This window comes from Scyliorhinus torazame, chromosome 1 (genome assembly GCF_047496885.1).
Source record: "Scyliorhinus torazame isolate Kashiwa2021f chromosome 1, sScyTor2.1, whole genome shotgun sequence".
Taxonomy (NCBI): Eukaryota; Metazoa; Chordata; class Chondrichthyes; order Carcharhiniformes; family Scyliorhinidae; genus Scyliorhinus; species Scyliorhinus torazame.
In genome coordinates, this window is record NC_092707.1 from 346,561,143 (window position 1) to 346,579,415 (window position 18,273).

The 18,273-nt window shown below is 41.5% G+C and overlaps 1 protein-coding gene across 11 annotated transcripts in view; it reads left to right on the forward strand.

The window, feature by feature from the left end:
* Positions 1-17,599, forward strand: part of bicral (BICRA like chromatin remodeling complex associated protein) — a 117,123-nt gene extending 99,524 nt beyond the window's left edge. For all 11 annotated transcript variants that reach the window (XM_072510153.1, XM_072510175.1, XM_072510170.1 and 8 more), the window contains 4 exons: positions 2,410-2,558; positions 12,881-12,975; positions 13,914-14,016; positions 15,052-17,599. In XM_072510153.1, the coding sequence (XP_072366254.1) occupies positions 2,410-2,558; positions 12,881-12,975; positions 13,914-14,016; positions 15,052-16,001 (1,297 nt within the window). In that variant the 3' untranslated portion in view covers positions 16,002-17,599. The remainder of the gene's footprint in view (positions 1-2,409; positions 2,559-12,880; positions 12,976-13,913; positions 14,017-15,051) is intronic.
* The last annotated feature ends 674 nt before the right edge of the window (positions 17,600-18,273 follow it).

Here is an 18,273-nt window from a genome sequence, read left to right on the forward strand (position 1 = left end):
GGAATCAGTGTTGGCCCACAATTGTTCACAAATTTACATAGATGATCTGGAGTTGGGGACCAAGTGCAATGTGTCCAAGTTTGCAGACGACACTAAGATGAGTTGTAAAGCAAAAAGTGCAGAGGATACTGGAAGTCTGCAAAGGGATTTGGATAGTTGGCTACGGTCTGGCAGATGGAATACAATGTTGACAAATATGAGGTTATCCATTTTGGTAGCAAAAGGAATTATTATTTAAATGATAAACTATTAGAACATGCTGCTGTGCAGAGGGACCTGGGTGTCCAAGTGCATGAGTCGCAAAAAGTTGGTTTACAGTTTCAACAGGTGAATAAGAAGGCGAAGGTTTGTCCTTCATTGCTAGAGGGATGGAGTTTAAGAGTAAGGAGGGTGTGCTGCAACTGTGTTAGTGAGGCCACGCCTGGAGTATTGTGTTCAGTTTTGGTCTCCTTACCTGAGAAAGGACGTACTGGATCTAGAGGGTGTGCAGAGGAGATTCACTAGGTTAATCCCAGAGTTGAGGGGGTTGGATTATGAGGAGAGGTTGAGTAGACTGGGACTGTACGCGTTGGTATTTAGAAGGTTGCGGGGGGATCTTATAGAAACATATAAAATTATGAAGGGAATAAATAGGATAAATGCTGGGAGGTTGTTTCCACTGGCATGTGAAAGCAGAACTAGGGGCATAGCCTCAAAATAAGGGGAAGTAGATTTAGGACTGAGCTTAGGAGGAACATCTTCACCCAAACGGTTGTGAATCTATGGAATTCCCTGCCCAATAAAGCAGTTGAGGCTCCTTCATTAAATGTTTCAAGATAAAGATAGATAGTTTTTTGAAGAATAAAGGAATAAAGAGTTTATGGTGTTCGGGCCGGAAAATAGAGCTGAGTCCACAAAAGATCAGCCATGATCTCATTGAATGGCGGAGCAGGCTCGGGAACCAGATGGCCTACTGCTCCAGTTCTTATATTCTTATGTTCTCATGTGACTAAATCTAGCGTCATCCTGAGCAACTACAAACATCTCTCCACTGTTGCACACCTTCTTCAGCCTCTTCCTCCTTCCATTGACTACTTGCCTTCTGTACTGTCGCAGCCCCATTCTGTCCGCCAGGGACCCAAGTTCGATTCACGACTTGGGTCACTGCCTGTGCGGAGTTGGCACGTTCTCCCCGTGTCTGCATGTGTTTCCTCCGGGTGCTCCGGTTTCCTCCCACAGTCCAAAGATATGCAGATTAGGTGGATTGGCCATGCTAAATTGCCCTTGGTGTCCAATAAGGTTAAGTGGGGTTCCTGGGTTACAGGGATAGGGTGGAGGTGTGGGGCTTAAGTGGGGTGCTCTTTCTAAGGGCTGGTGCAGGCTTGATGGGACGAATGGCCTCCTTCTGCACTGTAAATTCTATGATCCTGACAGTCAGCTATTATTTGTTGCATCAATATTTGTTTGATCTTTCATTTCTTCAGACCATGTGCCTCTCTTTCAAAGGCACTTTCATTATCCCATCTTGAAAAAGCCTACTCAAGCCTTCCGTCCTCTCTAACTGCTCTATCTCCATCTATAAACTCATCTTTCTGATATCCCTCAAAATATTGTGACACTATCTCAGCGCCCACATCTCTATCCATTAGCCATTAAAATGACTTTACTTTGGTTTCTAACCTGCCTGTAGCACCATATATACTGTGCAACTTTGATCCTAGTGTGCGATCTGCCCTTGCTTTCAGTGTCTCCACAGTTTTGGTCGAGGACAAATCCAGAGATATTTGTTTTAACATTTTATGCAATGCGTTATTTCTGCCTGTATCAATAGTACTGAAAACCATCAATACAACAATCCCTTTGTTCCATTTTCTGCATCAGCCTTCCTTGTGGATGAAACATTTAGGACTTGAGATTTTCTGTTGTGGGTCCATTGTTACTGAACTAGGTCATAGAAAACATAGAGGTCAGTTCAATCATTGCCAAGTAGAGATAGACAAGACCTTGAATCAGTCAGTCTAACTGGATTCAGACACGTCTCAGAGGTAACAGGGTACAGTGCTAACCCACTGTGATATCTAATGCCATTTCCTTTTAATGATTTGGTACATTAAGCTGTGGAAATCCTTTCCCAAGAAACATGGCTTGAGTGTAAATATATTCCATGGCATTCTTCAATATGTATTGTTATGAAAAGCTAAGGGGCCTAATTTAACCCCCATTACCACCTCCCCCTGGCCATTGGGAAAAGTGCACTTCTAATAGTTGTTTTGTAAGCACACAGTTACCATCTGTATAGCTAAAGCACAGAACATATAATTTTAGCGATTAGTTTTATGTTGATTGTTTAAAATGAGCAAGATATTTTAAAAACTGCACAATTGACAAGTAGTCTTACCTTGATATTTCCTTTTTATGTTTATATTTAAGGACTCTTCAGCAATTGCAAGAAGAGCAAAGAAATGTTCTGCAACCTGACTATAAAACACCCTTCAGTTCACTGGAAGATGCCATGCAACGGCTTCTTCCATATCATGTGTTCCAAGGGAATCTGCCTTCCCAAGAGGAATTTCAAAAAGGTATTTCGATAGCCTTTCAATATCAAATGTATTAAACTATATTTTTATATAGTTTCATGTAGAACTTTAGAAATATTGTAGTGTACAATACTTGAAAATTATTTACTCCTAGCCTCTTCAAAGTCCTTTATGCTCTCATTGTTGATAATAATGACCAACTACAACTGTAAGGTTCTTCTGGAGGTTTTAGTAGCAAATGTGAAACAGTTAGCATTTGCATTATTATGTGTAGTTGCACACTTGAAAGTTCAAAACAAATGTGATGAAGTGCAAATAAAGAAACTGGTTTAGTTCTATTTTACCTCCAAAAGGTATCCATGGCGCAGGTACGCACACTTCTGGTGCTGGATGCCATTTACGTGACGGTGTTAAGTGTGCACATAGTGTCCACCAAAAGAAACCACAGTAAGCAGATTGTTTTGTCAATCGGTGTGTAAACACCGTTTTGTTACCAGTGTGCTTTCATTTTGGAGCTCAACACCAGTTAATGTCCTCTCTTAATCTTGTGCACTGAACATGCCTTTAGCAGCAGGAAGGACCCCACACCAGTGCTACTTAAAGAGATCATCAATTACATTTGGCTTAGTTGCTGACTGATTTCTGTTGGCTGTTGCTCTGATAGTAGAAATGTTTGTTGCTTTCTGCAGTTGTTTAAAGTAGCCATGGTTTATAGGGACAGTGGTGTGGTATGTGTTGAAGCACTTGTCTTGATTTCAAGGATTCTGTTACATAAACCACTTTTCCCAGACAAGGGAACAAAAGTGTGTATCTCCTTTGGACTAGAGCAAGCTAGGGAGAATGAGAAGAGGTGACACATCAGGACAAACTGCTGGAAGAGGAAGGAGGAGGAGAAGGGCTCTAGCAGGTAGAAAATCTCTTGCCTGAATCTCAGCAGGCATGATGTGTCGGATGGCTCCACTAAGGATGTCCTCGCTGAAATCTGCTATCTGTTGCAGCCTTAGAGCAGGGCAAGTATAGCACTACCGTGTCTACGGAGGCAACCATACCATGAACTTTAATATGTTTGACTCCTTCCAGACTGGAGCAGGTGATATTGCAACATCTCCCAGTTTGCCATGCACCTTGGTGTAAGGGAAGTCACTGAGGCTCTGTATTCCAAAAGAGTTGAATACATTTCATTCTCTATTGCCAGAGTGAAGCAAATTGAACACATAGCTCCGCAAAGATTGAAGTGTTCCCATGGTGCCACTGAATTCTCATATTTTGTACACACTGCATGTCAACTCTTAGATGTGCCCCAATTGGAAGGGAATCAACTCCCTTGATGTTCAACTGTTGTGTAACTGTATGCAGCACAGATCAATGTGAGGAATCCTGGCAGCAGCCGTGATGCCTTTATTCAGCGGCAGTCCACACTATACCATCTGCATTTCAGCCACCACGACAAACCAGAGATTAGCTACTGTGTGTGTGTGTGTGTGTGTGTGTGTGTGTGTGTGGGGTGGGGGTGGGAAGAGAGAGAGAGAGAGAGATGATGATGATGAGGATATCAACAAAGTTCCTTTCTGACTATGCTCAACTGACTGCCTTGCAAGTGAATGCAATCCCACTTACCCATTTACACCAGTCTAACATCTTACCTTCCATATGTTCTGGCCAACACAGTGTCCGCTTTGTCACAATGAAAAAAAAATCCACTGCAAAATAAACATTCCAAACTAAATTTATCTATCAAGCCATGCCACATTGCATATAAACATAAACTAATTACCCTTCTGCATTTCCATAGTGCCTGTCTTCCATGTGCCTTTGGTTGTCCTAGGGCTTCGATGCTGTTAGACCCCCAGTAGGTGCAGCATGGCTGGTGGAAGGCAGCTCTTTCAGTTGGAGAGACTGCAGATGGCCTTGCAGGATAACCGTGTGCAGCTCTGGCCCTAGTAGGCCATGCCTCAGACTGTGCCATTTCTGAATTGGTGGCAGTAGTTTGGGCTGGCTGGCTGACAGGGACTGATGGAGTAGTAGAATTGGGAGGAGAAATGCTGTCATCCTGTGAGAATGTAGTGTTGAAAAATCTTGGAGTCCATTCTCTTCCATTATTATGTGTTCCCAACATCAAATTCACTTGGTGTGATTTTTAGCTCCTGTTCGAGCTACATTGCCTTCACCCCTTTATGAGGGGTAGTGACAGCTTGCTTTAACTTGTGCTAGCCTCTTGTGATTTTGTGCCCCCGCTCAGGTGTGCAATCACCCAACAATACACTTTAGTGCTGGTTACAAATTACTAGGCAGCACAAAGTGCTTCTGATGCAGATAAAATGTGTGGGGTAATCTCAAATTGTGACTCCTGCATCTGTTTTTGAGCCCTCTTCAATTTCATGGCCATTGTGATATAGTTCTATATTGTAAAATTAAATGTGTGATTGGTAGCAACAAATATTTAGGTCACTTGCTCTCCTAAAATACACAAAGTATCATTCTGTCGTCAGACTTCGAGTTCAGAACAGATGACAGTCATGCTTTTTGTGCATTCCCTCATTCAGACATTGAACTTTATGTAAATTCATTTAAATTACCTGTTGATATCTTCTCACGTATACAAAATTAGAAATACACTGAAGTCATTCAGAACTGTTTTAAAACAAGTACTGCCTGGGAAGCCGCTTTACCCATTTTGAACAGTGCATTCTAAAGAAGAGGTAACTTGTTTTGCTGCAGCACTCCGTGTTCATTCAATTCTTTTGCATTGTTTTTGTCCCATTCCTTGCAGGTTTCAAGAGTAGCTTAGTTCTTACATTTTTTGATTTTTCAGCAGCTCCCTATTTTCTGTTTGTGGTGGCTTGGTGGCAGCTGCAATTTATTCAACGACATAAGTTTTTAAGATGGACATCCTACTGGGTAAATCTGTCTATTTGCTGGTTATAGAGAAGGAAGACGAGGATCTGAGGAAACTTAAGAGGGAGGTTTGTTTGCACTGAAGTGGGCTTGCCGCATTCGCTCTTGTCTCACAACTCTCGTCTCAAGTTGCATGATGTGAACAACTCTGCCAGTGGCTGTCAAGGTAACCACAGCCTTTAACTTCAATGCTACTGGGCCCTTTCCAGCAACGGCAGGGAAATATGCCAAATTGCACCAACCAGTAGTACTCCAAGTAGATGACCGATGCCTTTCTTGCCAGAACGAATTATTTCATTATTTTTCTGGATGGAAACAGGCAGCAAGAGAGAGGACTGCTGCACATTCTCCTAATGTGCAGGGCATTATTGATGACACAAATATGGTCATGTGGATGCCTACTTCATCCCCACATTTTCAGAAGTAGAACAAGGTTTCACTTGACTAAATAAGTCTGTGAATCATAAGCATAAAGTTACGTATGTGCATGCCCACTATTTGGGTAGATTTGTGTTTTCTTGATTTTGCAGCAATCGGTATTGTCTCCATTACTTGGAGGGACAATAAGACTGGATGGTTAACCCTTGGGAGCAAGAATACTCAATGTTCTCTCTGCAACTGAACCCAGACAAAAAAAATGACGGTTGTATATTTTAAGCAAAGGGATGTGCCTAGTTAGATTGTTCAAAACAGAATTGAACTTAAAATCTCTGTTACTGGGACCTACAATGTAGGTGATCATGCAGTGGCCACACTCTACCCGGTACTTTATAGTTTGCTTAGATCAGATCACAGATCTGGGTAATGGACTTCGCTGTAGTTGACTTCAAACTTTGTGAAGTGTTTGGCACACTCACAAATGTCTGTGTATGTATTGGTTTCATACTTAATTTGTAATCAAGCCATCTAAGGTCCTGATCTCACCTGAGCAGCTAAAGGAGGACTCAAACTAGAACTGTGCATTTGAATAGAAATGAGCAGCTGCTAGAGTGCTGTGTATTCTGAGTAATGTTGAACCAAGCTTACAGTGAAAGATGATAGCGGGCATTATATGGCAATGCAATAAAAAACACACAACATGAGAGGTATTTAATGTAGCAAATTTCCGGAGACCAGTAAATTTCTTCCTCGCCTTCTCCCAGCTTCATTATTCCGGTGAGACAACTTTGATTATTTATGTCATTGCCATCCAGATTTCTCTGCAGCTGCCCTTCACTATTAGGTAACACTCATGTTTTCAGGTTCTCCAGCAGCAGCATAGCCAAAGCAGTTTTAAGTGATTAGCACAGTTCTGTGTTAATTCCTGTGATAACCATTTCAATCCATTATTTGTGGCAGGACAGCTTTAAGGGTGCGCCTGATATTTTGCACCTTCCAATATGAGCTCAAATAGCACCCAAACAACATTTAACTCCGTGCTATTCTGCCAAGACCATATTATCTGTTCCACAGTGACGTATACGTATTGATGCTGTGTTAATAAAGGCTCTCTGTCAATGAGCACTAACAAAACCACCTTTACAAAGCTGTAGTAAGAAGTCTCACAACACCAGGTTAAAGTCCAACAGATTTATTTGAAATTACAAGCTTTCGGAGCGCTGCTCCTTCATCAGGTGAAGGAGCAGCGCTCCAAAAGCTTGTGATTTCAAATAAACCTGTTCGACTTTAACCTGGTGTTGTGAGACTTCTTACTGTGCCCACTCCAGTCCAGCGCCGGCATCTCCATATAACGATTACAAAGCTGGTCATAGAGTATCTAATGAGTAGAAGACAACACTTTTATATTTTTTCAATCCAGATGAGGACATAGTTCATAGAAGGATAATACTTAACTATCAACACAACACCTTAGTGAATCTTAGGGTGCGATTCTCCGGAAGCGTTGTGCTCAAGCGAAAGCACAACGTGGCCAGAGAATACCGGGAGAGGCCTGCAGCGAGCCTCCCGACAGTCTCCGCGCCTCGCGAGATTCTCCAAAGTCCCACGAGACATCGGAGTTGGAACTCCGCCCCAAATGGGTGGTACCGAATAACATTTGCGGAAGTAGGTCATAAACCTACTTACAACCTACCTGCCCGGGATCCACCGGCCTCCCCAGGGAGGCTACAGCCAGGAGCCGATCAGTGCTAGCCCACACTGTTGCTAAATTTTGGTTGGATCAATTGGCTCTGTTTTATAATCTTTGCTCTCGAGTCGCCAGGTATCTTTATGATACCACCACGAGGTTCAAGTCCAAGTAATGATCAATAACTCAATACACCGATTAATAAGATTCAAATCAAAGCACATTTACTATACACAGTAATCGCTACTCATGCACAAATTCTACGTCTAAGCTACTTCTACGACTAACAGGCCTATACTTAGCTTCGGACAGGCCCACCAGGTCAAGGGAACAAATGGCCTTTTGTTCGGGTTCTGAGTCTGCGGGATTCGAAGTTGGCACGGATTGGTAGCTAGGAGCGCCTATCTCGTAGCGAGCGTTGACTTAAGACTTACTGGATCTCGGTGGCAGTTGAACCGGTCACGGTCAAGGTTGGTTCGCGTTGCTGTGTGACCCGGTCAAGAAGAACGATTTGAACTTGGGGGCTTAACTTTATAGTCCCCAGGGGCTTCCCGCCTTTCGGGGCGGACCCTATACCTGGTTCCAAGTGATTGGACTTCGTTCCAATCATTTGGTTCGATTTCTTCAATACTGGAGCTGTTCCCTGATCAATGGGCGGTCTTGAGGTGTCCGTTAACCTCTTTTGTGTTGGCTCCTGCTGGCGCCGGGGAGTCTGGCTTAGCTTTGTTTGTCCCAAATGTTGCGATTGTTGCCGGGGATCGCTCATCAGGAGTGCACCTGCTGGTTTCTGCCTGTGTTGGCCTCAGTGCTAGCCCACACAAACGTGGCCCAGGTGGAACGGCACCTGGGGGAGGGGCGGGCACTGCCAAGGTACCCGGATGGCACTGCCAAGCCAGCAGGAGCACTTCCTGGGTGTCAGGATGGCAGTGCACGTGTGCCAGGGTGGCACTGCCAAGGGCTGGGGGCGAGGGGGCCATGCCCATGAAATGAGGGTGATGGGGAGGAGGGGATTAAAGGGTGGGGGAGTGTAGGGCAGGTAAGTTGGGGCCTCCGGGAGTTTGGACGGGTGATTGGTGGGGATTCCTAGAAGGGAAGGAATGCTGTTACGGGGTTTGTGTGGCCTGGAAGAGATGGGAACCACCAGGGACCCTATAGCGTGGTGTACTCACTTAGGGGTGTGGGGTAGTGTCCATGTGTGTGGGGGTGCCATTGCCCATGGGTGGAGCTGTGGGGGATGCACAAGCTCACTTGGATATCGGGTCACCCTTTCAAAATGGCGGCCCAATCTCGGAGTTCTGCTCCCCAGTGCTAAAAGGAATTCGAAGTATGGGGTAAATCGGTGAGAAACACCCCAGGGCCCAAATAAGTGACTATGATTGAATAGTAGTGGGGAACTCCCTGAAAAACCCACCTCAAATTAACTTAGAAATTCTGGGGGAGAATCGCGCCCTTAGTATCATTATTTCCGATTCCGATCTGCTTTAGATACTTTCTTCAATTCAGTGGCATTGTTGCTCCTGTAAGCATATTGTGCTCTTACATGTAAGGATTTACTTGTGCTGTCCTGTACTTATTTTTAGAATAGTAGCACGAGGTGGGGTTTGGACGTGGTAACAGTAGTTTCTCTGTGTTACCTGAACTATGTACTTATGTCTTCGGCATGTATGCTCAGTCTCCCTGAAGGCAGATCAAGTAAACACGTTGATGTGGTAACGCTTGATAAGTTTTTGTTTTACTTTTGTTGGTCCCAGATGACCATAAGCTTCTTTCCCCTTTGAGGGGAGGGCTGACTGGTGGTGATTTAACCTGAGGATCACCACACCTCAGGCGAGGAGCAAGGTTGAGAATGCAGGCCTTCATGAATAACACCAGCCAATACAGGAATTGAACCGGTGTTGCTGGCTTCACTCTGCATCACAAACTAGCTGTCCAGCCAACTGAGCCCTCTTGATGCACAGCAGTAGACTATGTTATTTCACATAAAGTGAACGTGGGATTGGAAATACTTACTTTAGTCAATACAGCTTAACTTTGTGTAATAATACGAACTAAAGAATACACCACAATTCCCAAAACAGCAAGTCATTTAGTTTGATTTCAGTAAAGTGACGTGGGACTGTCCACCAGCAAGTGTAACCCGTTGGTCTCAGTTTGCTGAGCCAAATTACCGTATAGCTTTATACTTAAGAAAGCTGACATCAGTTATCTATGTCTCTTACTTTCCTCTGTTCACAGAAAAGGAATCAAAGACTTCACAACATAGTTTGTGTGAAGTGTTTTTGATTACCAAAACAACCTAATAAAGTGATTATCGTTTACTGTCATCAACTCGTGGGGCGGAATTTTCCCAATGTTTGCCAGTGTCCGGTTCAGAGTGAAAACCGGCGTGTATCTCTTCTGATGCACAGCTGAGTTTTCACTTCAGATTTTCAGGCACTCTGTGCACAGCAGACCTGGGGGCATGGTTTACGCTGTGACTCTGGCGGGGTGGGCCTGATCGGTCGGCTCCTCCGAGATTGGGGCTCCATTTTTATTTAATCCCCCGTGGACACGGAGGAGCCCCCGCCACAAACATTGGGGCACTCTCTACCCCAAGGCATCGGGCACTCACCCCACTTTCACAGGCACTGTGGCACTCTTCTCCCCACTACCATCGCGCAAATATCAATTCCTCCCCCCACCCCCTCAACACACATAAGCCCCTTAATGGGGCTCCCCAGAGGGCCCACCCTGAACGGCCATGTGCCTCAGCACCCAGGGGGGCTATACTTACCTGTGCGCTTTTGCTTTTGAAAATCAGTTCATGCCAGTGTGATGTCACACCAGCTAGGTGGAACGATACAGTGAGGGCAGAAGTAGTGGCGTTAAACCCTATAATATTCAGATTTATTTTAAAATATGTAAATCAAGGTCCCGCCCTTCCTGGCTGGGATGGGAAGATCGCGTTTGGAAATCTCGTCACCGCAAATCCTGTTTTTGGCTGGGAGATTTAGCTGCTATTACGGGATTTGCGCCTGGGGCTAACAGGGCTGCTAAATCGTGGCCTAGATCTTTAGGATCTTAACTACTATTGTGGATTCAGTTGTTCAGGAGTAGAATCTATCTCTGGTTCATTACTCCCTTAAAATGTTTTGAGCATCTCTTATGGGTATTGATTTACACTGCCTTATATAACCTGTACCTAGCTTAACCTCCTAGTGAGGTAATAGTAGTTATGTGATCTGAATCAGATACTCTTGCCTATCATACGTGTGTTTCTAGCCTGAAGGAAGACTGACTGAACAGTTGGTGAGAAGCGATTTAATATAAATCGTTAAGCTGATTTATTTTCTATCAATTGAACATATTGTGCAACACTTCTGATTGAATTCATTATTTCCATCAATGTAATCTGTCTTTGTGAATAATATTAAAAACAATGAAAATAGTACACTCTGCCACTTACTTGACTTAAAGCTAATTTTCTAACTCCTTTTTCTTGTATTCCATCTTTCTTGCAATCCTTTGTTTTACATTAATGATCTGGAAGAAGGAACTGAAGGCACTGTTGCTAAGTTTGCAGATGATACAAAGATCTATAGGGGGACAGGTAGTATTGAGGAAGCAAGGGGGCTGAAAAGGATTTGGACAAGCTAGGAGAGTGGGCAATGAAGTGGCAAATGAAATACAATGTGGAAAAGTGTGAGGTTATGCACTTTGGAAGGAGGAATCTAGGCATAGACTATTTTCTAAATGGGAAAATGCTTTGGAAAGCAGAAGCACAAAGGGACTTGGGAGTCCTTGTTCACAATTCTCTTCAGGCTAATGAGCAGGTTCAGTCGGCAGTTAAGAAGCCAAATGCAATGTTAGCATTCATGTCAAGAGGGCTAGAATACAGGACCAGGGATATACTTCTGAGGCTGTATAAGGCTCTGGTCAGACCCCATTTGGAGTATTGTGAGCAGTTTTGGACCCCATATCTAAGGAAGGATGTGCTGGCCTTGGAAAGGGTCCAGAGGAGGTTCAGAAGAATGATCCCTGGAATGATCATATGATCAGCTTGTCATATGAGGAATGATTGAAGACTCTGGGTCTGTACTCGCTGGAGTTTTGAAGGATATGGGGGGGATCTTATTGAAACTTACAGGATACTGCGAGGCCTGGAGTGGACGTGGAGAGGATGTTTCCACTTGTAGGAAAAACTAGAACCAGAGGACACCATCTCAAACTAAGGGGACGATCCTTTAAAACAGAGATGAGGAGGAATTTCTTCAGGCGGAGGGTGGTGAATCTATGGAACTCATGCTGCAGAAGGCTGTGGAGGCCAAATCACTGAGTGTCTTTAAGACAGAGATAGATAGGTTCTTGATTAATAAGGGGATCAGGGGTTATGGGGAGAAGGCAGGAGAATTGGGAGGAGAAAATATCAGCCATTATTGAATGGCGGAGCAGACTCGATGGGCAGAGTGGCTAATTCTGCTCCTATGTCTTATGGTTTTATGGTTGCCTGACTGCCTTTAGCTTTCACAGTTTTCTGTTTTAAAAAACCTAAATTCAGTATCAGGCTCTTAATGCTCCATCACTCTTTCTCCCACTTATGGAACAACATCTGCCAGCCTAAATTGGCAATTGTTCCTGCTGAGTTCAAATGAAACATTATTGTGGGAATAGAGAGTATTAATGATCAACTATGTTTCATTTTATGTGGCACACTGGTTCTGAAATTTTCTGAAATTTAATCATTGTTATCTATGCTTCCTTTGAATTTATCCCTATGAAAGACAGCTATAACTCTGTGAAAGTATTTGTTTCATATTTATGCCTAGATCCTCCCATGACTGCATATCTTAAATCTGAGATGTGAAATAACCATTAAAAAAAACTTGCGTGAATGCACTATGCTTTAAAACAAACCTGTACAAGTATTTTTGTAAAATTTCATATCCTTTCTTTGGAAAATAGTCAAAGAATGTGGAAATATGATAGCATGTCACTTTCACCCTCTGTTAGTGATTTATTTTATGGAGCAGTCTCTATTGATATTAGACATTTCATTGACCTGAAATTGGCACTTTTAATTAGTGGAAAGTCAAAAAGTTACCAGCAGAGCAACATAAGATGTTTTCAAGATACTTTCGAAAACATTAGCAATGTAGGTTTATGTATCTCCATATCCAGATACCTTAGATTGGCAGGCAATACTGCAGAAACTCTCTACAAACATAAAGGAGAAAGTAGAAATGAACAACCCATTAATTCCATGTATTGGGTCGATCCACTCACACAGATCTTAGCTGCACAAAAGTAAAATCAACATTTGATTGCTTCTAGCATAAATTTTGAAAGACAGAAAGACAATCAATATTTTATTTACAATGCTGTAGCATTGGCATTTGATACTAATTCTATTCATTTTTTTAACTAGTGGATAATGAATTTGAAACTGTCTCAGTACAATTGCTGAAACGCACTCAGATGATGCTCAGCAAGTATAGAAGACTGTTATTGGACGATGCAATGGTAAGCACTGCGAGCGCCAGGAAACACGTGGCTAAATGTGCTCACTGGGGACTTTGTTCCTTTTTGGGAGAAGCATGCCCGTAGTGTAACCACATGGATGTAAGCTATAGAGTGTGGGAAAACTAGGTCTACAGAATTGGATAAATTACATTAATAGCATTGAAATGAATGTACTCCTTGAGTGGAGTTTTCCCAATAAATGATACAGTGTCAGGGTCTGACTGAAAACCAGCGTGTGTCTCTCTGGAAAGGCAGCCACATTTTCAGACTTGTTTTCTGGCAGTTAGAAAATCTGGGTGTGTGATTTGCGACATCACTGGCGGAGCAGGACCTGATACAGTCGGCAAGGCCAACTCCACAAAGATCGCGATACCGTGTTTGAAGGGTGCCCCAAACTGCGTTTAAAATACGTTCCCCTGGCCCTCCTACAGATACAGAGGCAATGCCACTTCAGTGCCACGGCACTGCACAACCATGCCCCTCACCACCCAGGGGCTATACTCACCTCGGCACCCATTTCGTGGTCATCATGACTGGATCTCATTTTTGAAAACCAGTAGTGTTTCGCGCTGGCATGATGTCACGCTGACTGGGTGGGAGGATAAGGCGTGGGTGGATGTTACGGCGTCAAGCCTAGGAAGTATATATTAAAATATTATAATGTATTGAAGTCAGGTTCATGCCATTTCTGGGTGTGAACCTGATCACATAACTTCTGGGGGGGTGCGGGGGGGAGAAGATCTCAAACTGAGGTCTCATTGGCGCAAATCCTATTAGACCCTTTTGCAAGATTTTGCAGACAACAGGATTTGCACTGGCGGCGGACAGTCCTAAATACTGCACATACAGAAGAGATACTTTTTAGTATGCTAATAAATAAATGAAAACATGAACACATTTTTGACAAATTACAGTAATTTTTATTTGTTTGGCTTTAGCGAGTAAATCCATCTGCTGAAATGGTGATGATTGACCGCGTATTCAATCAGGATGAGAAAGCAACCCTTATCCAGGACAAGCGCTTTTCTTTGGAGGATTCTGGTGGGTACTGTAGTAGTCTTGATCATTAGATGTTCATAAGATTATCTGAAATACAAATCGTTTTTAACAATTTTTTTAAACAATAAAATTATGAAAAATTTCCTACAAGCTCATATCATGGCATGCTCAATTTCTAAAATTCTGTGAAGTATCTGACAAGTTCTGTTTATTGAAAAGTACCAAGGAGAGGCAAAGCACCCTCTCCTCGTTTGTAGAAGAAAGTATGCGAGTAGAAAGTCATGATGAAGATCCTGCAGTGGTTGGGGGACAATGGAACTTATAATTAACAACACAGACCAAGAAATTAATAGCCATTTACAGGAATGTAGTTAAGATGATTTGATAAATTGAACAGTGCATTTTTATTAGACATCCTAGCTAACTTGCTTTGTCAATTTATTATAATATGTTTCCTTTATTAAATGAAGTACAAATTTAATGGACAGATTAATTTAATGAAAGATTAGGACACTGATCATATTTCGGCATACTAGGTTGATAAATTGGTCTGCTGGCTCCCGGCCCCCTCTCTCTGCCACATCTGGATTTCTAACCAAGAGCGACAGTGTGTATATGTGCCTACTAATATGGGCAAACATTTTCATACTAATCATAAATCATAGAATTTATCATCGTATGACATTCCTCTTGGTAATAACACATGGCACTAAGAATGCCAGTGTGTTCTTGATGTCTAAGATTGCAAGGGTAGTAAGGGTAGTATTAAAACATTTTAAAAACACTGTAGGTTAAACAATCAGTTGTAAAGCAATTTGGTTACATAGACTAAGATAGAAATTTTAAAAGAATGTTGGGCCGTTTCCAGAGGCTCCCAGCCATGCTCTTCTAATTTTGGTGTTGCTTAGGAATGGCTGATTTGCTACTATAAATCAAAGTCCCACATGTTTTTATCTTTTATTAAGCAATCTAAAGGGCCTATAGGTGGGTTGAAAATATTGCTCATTACCATCCAGTGACAATTACATTTTATCCTGCTGTGATCCACATCATTCTTTATTTTTTCCCTTTATTTAGATGGCTATTTGGCAAACTTCTGTTGTTCCTCTACTGTTTTGGTAAAACCAGTAGCTGAAACACAACCACGAACTGCAGAGATGAGGCCACATAAGACTTCAGGAAGTAATAGCAAGGAGTCTACACCAGAAAATGCTTCTATCAACCAGAAAAGTGAATCCTCAAGACTGGTTCATTTTGCTTCTTCTACGGCAAGTGGGGTCAAGACAACCACAAACTCTCCCACTAACAGCCCATGCACTGCTAAATCCTACAGCAGCAGCAAAGGGCTCAAACTAACAATCCATCCAGAGACAGCCTATGGAGTTGGAACACAAAGTAAATCTTCAAAAACTCAAGAACGGTCAGATACTGGAAAGAAAGGTGATAAAATTACTGCTGCTCCCACATCTGGTTACGTACAGACTCAAAGCACAAAGGTTTGTGAACCTGTTGTTGGAACTGTCCAAGTATGTAAAGGAGAAGAATGTATGTCTAGTGTTGAGGAAAAGCATCGTAATTCTTGCGATAAAGTCACTGCAGAAGGTCTAATGAAGGAAGCATTGAACCCTGTTATTAATCAAATTAGTAATCCCGTTAAATTGGAACATAATGAGGGTGACTCACAGTTACCTTGGCATGACCAGTCACAAAACAAAAGTGCTAAGAATTCTCAACTTCAGGACTTTACATGTACACAGACTAAAGATGCAAAAGAAGCACAATGTGACACATCACTCCATGAACATTTGGAGAGTGCAATCAATAGCATTTTGGATCTACAACAAGCTCAGAAACCTTCTGACAGTGCTGTCATCAAAAATAACTCGACTGAAGTTGAAACTCCTCATTTTTCAGCCTTAGCTCCTGTGGAGAACTATATAGAAAAATGTATCCCAGATCATAATGAGGGCATCAGAGAAACGGACTCCATCTTAGAAGCAGCAGTGAATAGCATACTGGAATGCTGATAATGTGACCATGAAGGAACAGAAATGATTGTCAGCTGTGTTGACTATTTCTAGGGATAAAGTAGCATGTTCCTCGGCATTGAGAACAGGCACACTTAGTGTTCCTGGAAAGAGGATAAATGGAGTAGAAACTAGGATATAGATTTATTTTGAAGCAAACTAGTTTGAGCTTAGGAAGGTCCATTGTAGTTTGTACTTTGAAAATAATTATGGTGGCACAAGGTGCACATTAAGTCTTTTGTTTAAAAGTCGTTAAGAATATTAAATTTTATTGAGTTTTGTTTTGAAAGCTCTAATTTCATGCAAAATGTACTCTTCAATTTCAAGAGTGCTTTTCAGTTTGTGGTAGTAATTCATGTTTTTATTCATACCTTAATGTGTAAGTGTTATTTTTTTGGTTCCTTTTGTCCTTCATTTTATGTAAGACTTTTTGAAAATCGAGTGCCAAGAAGTTAATTTTTGAATAGTTGATGAGCAACATTCCCATTTAAATCAAAATTTAAAACTGGAACTGTTGATGCTGAAGTGAAAGCTCACTTCATTATTCATTTTCCATTTTTAATACCACTAAGTATGGTTGTTTAAGGAAGGCTGCTTTAGGTCTTAAAAGGCCTAAATAGAAAGCGCAGTGTGGATGTCCATATTGTGATCCACTAGATTCTAGATCTAAGAAATGATGATTGCATTCCCGTTTTGCAGACTTATTTTTGTCTTGCACATGCAGCAGTAAGCTTCCGTGCATAAGTGAGGAGCACAAAGTACACCATTAGATTAGTGAGGCCTTACAAACTGACTTCACAAGAAGAAAATTTCACTTATGGATTAAATGGTACAGCGTCTTTTGCTTTAAATTTTCTGATTTGTGTAGTGTCCAGCTATGGGTCCTCCTTAGAAATGCTTTGTACACATTTTTAAAATATTTATAAAGATTTTTTGTAAAAAAAAAAAGAAAAAGGAAATGTCAAAGTTATTTTTGTTATGTTGGTTCAGTACCTATATATAAAGCATGGTAAAACATGATCTGAATGAATTATTAAAAAGTATTTTAGTTGGATACTAACAAACACTGAATCAACTTGTCAAATGAGCCAAAGAATTCAACAAAACCAATTTGTGTTGATTTTTTCTTTTAATTTATTGAAGATTATCTGTGTATTCAAATTTGTAGCACTGCAGGCTAGTGGCCACCATTTCTCAATATTACAGTTTATTTGACTATTGTGTTGTAATTATTTATTTTGATATTCTTTGCACGAGAAGTAACTGAGTCTGTGATAGATATTCCTAGACAGTACAGTAATAGTAAGAATCTTTGAATTCTTAAATGATGGCAGAAGATTGGCATTAAATGTTTTGAGATGTGGGGTTTATTTCTTATAAAAGGAAGTATACTTTGTGAACAGTTATTTAACTGCTGTCCTGCCAAAGATGAAACCTTCATAATTTTTGTCATGTATTTTTTAAGATTAGCAAATTGAAAATTTGTAACACAAAGCAACAAGAGTCCTTAAGTTGAATCCCCAGCCTTAAAGACAATAAACTAAGAAAAAGGCATGTTTCATTGATTATTAAATTGATAAAATCCCCATTCATGTGAATTTTGTTTGGAAATGTTAAATATTTTTGGAGTTTAATGTAAGAACATTGTTGAGAAAGTAACTTGAATCTAAAGAATGATACATCAACTGCAGCTAGGCTGTCTGATGGCTCAGTAGGTAATTGTATTCCTGATTTGTTGGCCTGAGCCACGAAGACCAGGATGTTCCCAAGCTTGGTTGATGCAGAACAGATCAGAAATTATTCTCGACAGTGTTGACGACAAGCATATTACAAGTGGCTTCAATTCTTCCATATTAAGGAGAGTAAGAAAACTCGACAGGTTTCCTTCCTTTAACATATCTGGTGACTGCTGCTGGAACGTATGCTGTGGCAGTTGGGGTGGAGTTCACTTCCTCATTTGAACAACCTTCCCAATCCTCACTTTGCAGGTTTTGTGTGAAAATTGGTCACTGGAGAATGGCCATTATCTGTGGTACCTGACATACTTTCCTTGGAGGAGAGGGGAGAAAATATGCAATATGTTTTGTAATATTTGCTGTAGAAAACAAGTTTATAATAGAATTAAGGTAAATCACTGGTGTAATGGATCAGAGGACCTTATTTATGGAACTTTAATGTTGAACTGATAAGAGTGAGGTTTCTTTCTTGACTGAAGTTGCAATGAAATAATTTTTTGTGACATTCGTCTAATGATAGTGGAGTAAAACAGCAA